Genomic DNA, 7,448 nt, shown 5'->3' on the forward strand with positions numbered 1-7,448 from the left:
AATTATTTTCGTTGCTACTTCATCACTGTAATTTTGCTACTGTTATGAATCGGGTGACCCCTGTGAAAGGGTCTTTCGACCCCCAAAGGGGTCTCGACCCACAGGTTGAGAACCGCTGCTCTAAACCTTCTGCTATTAGCCACTTCAGTTATGCTGCGTCTTCCAGGGGAGACAGAGGTTTAGGTTAACTTATATATGTATGTCCATGAGGGAGCTTCAAAAAGTTGGCGGAAAATAAATGGAAACACAATGAGATTCTTCCATGAACTTTTGAAAGGTCCCCCTCCCCAGCCCCGTAAAGCTACATAAAGGGATCAGTATGAGGAGTTCAGGGTCATTTCCTTTGCAACAGCACGTAATCACCTGTCCCAGTAATGCCATAAGACGAGATGGGGGAACCACGCTGACTTCTCCAGCTAGGGCCTGGGCAATTGCTGCTCTTCGCTTCTCTTTGCTGCTTCCATCGGGGTATGCCTGAGACGGGAAAGGGGGCAGCACTTACATGAGGACAGCAGTGTTTCCACCGAAAACACACACACGCATACACACGCTCTCTCTCCCCGCCCCTTCCCTAAGGAAAATAGGACTGAAAATGGTCTGGCTAGAAAGAGTCATTAAACCAGCTTCATTTTTAAAAGTAGACTTTTCAAATCTGACCCCTCGTGTCCACTAAGTATGAGCTGGAAGGGATTATGGTCTATCAAATGACACTGTTCCTTTGGAAAACAGTCCAAGTAAACCGTGGCTTTTGTACCTCCTAACCCACAGCCCCCTGTAACAGAGAGAAGACGTTCGATTACTCAGAAGCCAAGATTATCCTCTTGACAGAGCCAGTGTCAGTCAATGTATAGGAATGGAGACAATTCTCCAAAATTACAAGTGTGCAAAGGAAACACAAGCACAGGGGAAGTGAGAGAAGCCGTGTTACACTGAAAGGACTGCACTCAAGGAGATGGAACTGCTGAATGGAAACCTGTTCTACCCTGTTCTGGAAGTCTTCACTGGGGTCAGGGCCGGGCTGAAAAGATCACCCGATCACGTATCTAAAGCTCATAGTTTCTGTTCACCACCACAATCTTACCTCACGAGGATCAAAATAGGACCTGGCCAAGAGGTTTTCCAGATGAATATACCGCTCTGGCTGGGTTTGTTTCAGCATGATCATCGGGTCCGTCTGCCTCAGAAGCGACCTGGCAGCGCCCAATTCACGGAGCTCTATCAATTCTAGAACCACCTAGTGAAGGAAAGTGGCGATTGCAACGTGTTCTCTTATGAAGATTTCTTTTTTAATACAAGGCCTGATGGCCTGCCAAAGAAATATCCAATACTGGGAAATGTCCTTTCTCCTTACTACAAGAAATTTAAGGTATGCAATTCAAGTAATTATTGGTGCTAATTCCTTCAGATTTTCAGCCTCCATTCTTCTTTTAATAAAGAATAAACTACACTTAGAGCAGTTTGGGTTTTCCAGAAAAATTACACAGAAAGTACTGAGTGCACACAAGCCCTTCTTTCCATGGCTATGGTTTCTCCCATCACTGTCTCACATTGCTGCCGTACAGCTGGGAGAAAGATGCGGCTGTCTACTCCCATAGTCACGATCTCAGAAACCCACAGGGGCAGTTCTAGCTTGCCCTGTAGGGCCCCTATGAGCCAGAAAAAATTCAGTGGAAATGAGTTTGGTTTTCTGGTAGCACATTTGCTAAATTGATGTACCAAGGGTAATAAGACACAAACGTAATTCCAGCTAATATTAGGGCTTGTTCTTTGTGATGTACAGTTCTATTGGATGTGACAACGCCCAAATGTCACCTCTCACCTTTATCTGATGACACAGAAATGCTCTGCTGTTCCCTAAGTGCCCTTTGCCTCACTTTATCAGTGCCTCCCGCCTCCCCTAACAAACAATGGGCCTCTAACTGTCTTTATAGTTTCACCTTTTGCCAGAATGTCATGTAGTTAGACTCATACCGCAAGTCGCTTTTCCAGGCAGACTTCTATCCTTCAGCAGCATGCATTTAAGGCCCCTCTATGTCTTTTGGGGGTTTTCTATTATGATAATATTAGCCATCCTTCGTTTTTAACCTACCAATCTCCCTTCCTGTGTGGTCCTTTGTTCAGAACCCAGATGCTGACAAAAAACGAAAGCTGCACTAAGGAAACCTTTCTCTGCTTTGGGGAATTACTGAACTCATGGTGTTATAAAGAAAGAAACCACCCACTTCCCTATGTTTACAACATTCTTGTTTCCAGAAAACCCACTCTGCTTATTGAACAATCAGTTAAAAAAAATCATTTGTTTGGAAAAGATCTTGGACTTTTCCAAGAAGAGAGGGAAAACAAAACAAAGCAAAGGAGCAGTCAAGACTCACAAGGTAAAATGCAAGGCTGTGACAGTCAGAGAGCTCTGTAAGGAATGCTTATGGACGCTGCCTCGTCAGCCAACCCCAGGGCACCAGACTCAGCACCACTCTCACCTGTTCATAGAGCTCAATGAGGGTTTTATCTGGCAATTTCAGCGACTGGATAGCCTGTAAAACCGTATCCCAGTGACCGCTATTAATGTCAGCCACAAAACTCTCAATACTGTCCACAGTATTCAAAGACACTGTCGTTTCCTCCTGTAAGGTGGCTAAGGCCCGGTGTAAACTGTTCTCCTTCAGGTACTGCATGATGAGACGGATCACACTGGAAAGAAAAAGCAAGTCAATCAGCTTGGGATCCACACTCCCCAAGGGGCCACAAAAGAAAGCCCCTCCTGCTGTGCCTACTTTTCTGTCCTCAGCATGTAAGTAAAGCTCTCATCGCAAAACCTGAGCTAAAAGGGACCGTGGGGGTCCCATCCCATTCTTCAGAGAAGGAAAATCAATTGCCCAGTGTCTGACAACCAGCTTGGAAAATAAAACCCTGGTGGCATCGTGGGTTTGCACTGGGCTGCAAACTGCAACGTCAGCCACTGGAAACCACCAGCAGCGCCACAGGAGAGAGATGGGGTTTCTACTCCTATGAAGAGTGAGTCTTGGAAACCCCAACGGCAGGTCGGCCCTGTCCTACAGGGTTGCTATGAGTGGACATTGACTCAATGGCAGTGAGGTGTCAGAGGTAATTTCACTGTCAGTTTCTTACTAATCTTTACAATTATTGCTATACGGTTTATTGAAACAATTTAAACATAGCCTAGCCATTGACAAAAAGATAACCTAAACGACTCCAATATAATTCAATTCATTCTTTAGATGGCAACCAATAATAATAATAATAAATCGACACTTTCTCAAGGAGTATTTATTGAACACAAATTAAGTTGCGCTGAGCCCTGATGGATGCTATTAGGTAAGAGTTACGCTGCTAACTGCAAACTTGGCCATTCAAACCCACCAGCCACTCTGCGGGAGAGCAATGAAGCTGCTTGCTCTTGTAGATTTACAGATTTGAAAACCCACCCAGGGTCACTGTGATTTGGAATTAACTCGATGAGAGTAAGTTTGGCAGTGGGTGCTGTAAAAGCAAAACAAAAAGTGATGCCTCTTCATTTGCAAAAATGACACTTCCCTACTGCCTTTATTACCAAGCCTCCAGGACAAGTGAAACAGAGTGTAGACTCTGCTACTTAAGGGCAATTTCCAAATAGTGTGAGACTCAGCAAGCCCTTCTCTGCACGTGTCTGGAAACAGTGACGTCGACGGTGGTTACGTTTCTTGATCTGGGGCACAGTCCCATGGCGTCTAGTGAAGAATCAGCTCACTTGGAGCCGGGGTCAGGAAACTGCAACTCGAGAGCCCTATGTACATAAGTAAAACTGAAAAAATTTAAAGGATCTTATTCCGATCATAATGATTTAATTTGGTAGTAAAAACAGATTATTTAGGGCTCTCAAATAATTTTTAAATTGTTGTGAGGGACAGGATCGGCTCCGCCATCTCAGTTTGCCGGCCCTTGGCTGAGAGGTTATATGAGCGACTGTACAAGCTCACTGGATGACACTGTGACAAAAATCCCTCCCTTTCCTTTTCTCTCTCTGCTCCTCACCAATGGCCGGTGTGTTGTAACACCTCCTTGCAAGGCCCCACCTCTGCTTTCCCTGGTACAACGACTGCTGGTGTCAGGCTGATACAGTAACCACTAACCACTTGAAATATGGCTCCAGGAACTGAAGGGCTGAGTTTTTCATTTTACTTCAGAAAACTGATGCTTTAGTCAGTAGTTCAAGACCTTTAAATGTGTGTGAAACAACGTAAATTTAATGAACTCTAAACACATCAAGTATTTCCTTTAGGAACTGAGAAATCAAATTGCAACGTGCTACTAGTATAAGATACACATAGATATGGAAGACTTGGTAAAAAAAGTTAACAAGCTCAATAATTTTATATTGATGACATTTTAATATCATATATGTTGGTAAATAAAATACATTATTAAATTGTTATCAGCTGTCTTTTCTCTACTTTTTAATATGTGGGGGTTAAGAAAATCTTAAAGTACTATGTGCCTTCCAGTACATTTCTAATAGGCCACATTTGTAGAGAGGACCAGACCCCTGGCTTGGGAAGAATTTCGGTTGGGAATTTCATCAATTCCCTTCCTGAGGGGAGAAAAACCATCATAAACATAGCTAATGTTTATGATATGTTTTACTATATACTAGATGATGTTCTTCACATTTTAAACATTTATTCATTTACTCCTCAAAACAACCTATCAGTTTATTACTGTGGCATTTACATAGTCTGTTAACTTGCCAGGCGGTGGAGTCTACCCTGTCAACGAGGCCTCTGTGTGGGTATGGCCTTCTCCTGAGGATTCTGGGAACTCCTGTCTTCCTCCCTGGAGGTGGGATACACACTTGCTGTGAGACATTCCTGTTGACAAGCCACATGAAGCTATGCTGATGGAGCCAGAGCCCTGAAGCTGGAGGAGCCACGTGGAGACCCACGCAAGTGCCGAGATGCTTTCACTGCCACTAGATACACAAGGCTTTCCACCCACTGGCCTGTGATCTTCCTGCATTCAGTGTCATTGCATGTGCTGTATGCATCTGAAGAGGAATGTATAGAATGGTATCGGACATATGGGCTAATATCGGATTTATGGATTTGATCTGGACTGGGCTAGGATGTTTTCTTAATATACAATTACTCTTTATATAAAGCTCTTTCTTATACACAGGAGTGTCTATGAATTTCTCTAGTCACCTAGACTAACACAATTACTATTACCCGCCTTAACAAGGATTTAAATCTGGCAGCCTGCCCCTTGAAAATACATCTCCTCACATGAAAGCAACTACCCTCTTCCTATAAATTTCTGCAAAACGGAAGTGACTGCTATCACTTGCAGCTCTATTTAAAAGCCATCTCTCATGACCCCCTTAAGAAGTGCTCACTTACTAGCTCCTCACCTGTTAAAACAACACAAAACAAAATCTCGCCTGTAAGGTTGTTGAAAGTATTGGCACTATTTCTTACAGAGCGCCAAGCCCAGAAAATGCTTAGTAAAAAAATAATAGTTATCATTCTGAGTTGGAACTGACTGGATGGCAGTGCTGAGCTTTGATTACAGATAATGAAAACGTGCAGCAGCCTTTGCTGCCAGCCAGAGTGCCAAGGCTGAAGAATGGTCAATGTCTATGTGCACCCAGGCCCCCAAACACCCCGTCAGTCAATCCCAACTCCTGCCTGGACTTCTAGCACTCCGTCTCACCTACTTTGGCCTCTTTTCTTGCCTCCACTGCACTTTGCAACATGTTAAGCTTCATCTCTGAGTTATTACTTTTTTTGTCTGTTGTGTGTCTTCCCCAATCACAACATACATGGGAGCTTCCAAAAGCATTTGGAAAAGAGAATTTTAAAATGATGAGATTTTTCCAGGAGCTCTTTACAGCCTCCTTTGACATTCTCGCTGGGATTTTGTCTACTTCGCTTGTTGTTGTGTTTCCAGTAGGCACCCTGGTGACCTAGCAGACTCCGGTGTTGGGGCTGCTAATCTCAAGGTCTGCAGTTTGAAACCACCAGCTGCTCCTCGGGAGAAAGATGAAGCATCCCACTCCTATAAAGAGTTAGAGGCTACCTATATTCCACAGGGGGCAGTTCTACCCTGTCCTACAAGGTCGCCTTAAGTCGGAATTGACTCAATGGCATTGAATTTGATGGTTTGGTGGTGTTCCCAGCATCTGAAACAGCCAACTGGCACACACACACACACACACACACACACACACTTCATTATGTATTGAATGAATAAACCTCCCTTCCGCCTATGACACGTCTTCAGGGGCAGCCTTCTCTCCCTCACACTACAGGCACTCACGTTATGCCTGATGACTTAACTACTGAGTGCTGGAAAGGGCAGGTGCAGTCCTGGAGAAATCCACCACAGACTTTTCATTGTAATCGCTCAGTAGTTCCCATCCACCCCTAGCCTAGCGTTCTCCGGAGTCTGACTCTTCTATGTGGGTACACATAGCTCACAGACGAGCCACAGTTCTGGACCAGTAAGAAGCTGGTGAAAATAGCTATCCATTTATCCCTGAAAGTGAGGCTCGACGCCGTAGAGCTAAGCACTGGGATTATCAGTAAAAGAGCCCCTATTGCCTTCACAGGTTAGAGGCTGGGCCAACGATTACAAGACTGAAAGATGCCGAGTGCGGGGCAGGGGAGCTGGAGAGCATGTAACCGAGAGGAAATGAGTCTTCTGCTTGGGGTTGGGGAGTAGGGAAGAAAAAGGCGTAGAGAGCACATCCTCGGCTCCCCTAGAACAGATCATTCGAGTGGGGTCCAGAGAGAGCCGACCTTTGCTCAGAGTCCCAGCTGGAGTCGCCGCGGGGGCTAGGAGCGCGGGGCTCCCCTCAGCCCTGAGCCTTCTGAACCCTCGGCTCGGGGCTTCTTCCCGGCCGGCCCGCCCCCAGGACCGAGCTGCAGGCAGCAGCGTCGGGAACGAGGAAACGCCAGGGCGCCCCAGCCTCTCCGACGCCCCCTCCACATCACCCTCCACCGCCGGCCCCGCCAGCGCGCGAACACTCGCCGCCGAAAGACTCACTCCGAGGACTCGATTTCGATCGACATCGCGGCGCCTGCCTGGGCCCAGGTCCCGCTTCACGACACTGCTTCACTCTCCCGGGTGTCGCGCAACGCACCAGCGTCACTTCCGCCCGCGCCCGCGGCCCGCACCCCGGTGGTGTGAGTCCGGAAGTGGGCGGGGAGCAGTGAGGGGCGGGACCTCGAGGGGTTGCGCAAGACGGGGTATCTTAGCTGGGCTTTACTAGACCTGGAAACGCTCCTGTCTCCTCCCAGGAGGAAGGAAGACCCCTGATCCAAAACAGCGACTTGGAAATGTGTGCTTTTTCGCAATTAATTAACTAGATTTAGAGATCGAATCGAATTTCAATAGCTGACTGGGCGATTGAGACATTGTTATTTGAGCTTCTAAAAAGAAAGAAGGCGGTTGAA

General features: G+C 46.2%; 1 protein-coding gene across 1 annotated transcript in view; it reads right to left on the minus strand.

Annotated features, from left to right (window-relative positions):
- The window catches only part of SMU1 (SMU1 DNA replication regulator and spliceosomal factor), a 22,262-nt gene extending 15,139 nt beyond the window's left edge, over nucleotides 1-7,123 (minus strand). The window contains exons 1-4 of the mRNA XM_004712365.2: nucleotides 7,039-7,123; nucleotides 2,478-2,688; nucleotides 1,082-1,234; nucleotides 364-474 (exon numbers count right to left, since the gene is read on the minus strand). Of these exons, the coding sequence (XP_004712422.1) occupies nucleotides 364-474; nucleotides 1,082-1,234; nucleotides 2,478-2,688; nucleotides 7,039-7,064 (501 nt within the window). The 5' untranslated portion in view covers nucleotides 7,065-7,123. The remainder of the gene's footprint in view (nucleotides 1-363; nucleotides 475-1,081; nucleotides 1,235-2,477; nucleotides 2,689-7,038) is intronic.
- Between the last annotated feature and the right edge of the window lie 325 nt (nucleotides 7,124-7,448).

The sequence above is a fragment of the Echinops telfairi genome, unplaced genomic scaffold (assembly GCF_000313985.2).
Source record: "Echinops telfairi isolate 266 unplaced genomic scaffold, ASM31398v2 ScPeMD7_25;HRSCAF=90, whole genome shotgun sequence".
Lineage (NCBI taxonomy): Eukaryota > Metazoa > Chordata > Mammalia > Afrosoricida > Tenrecidae > Echinops > Echinops telfairi.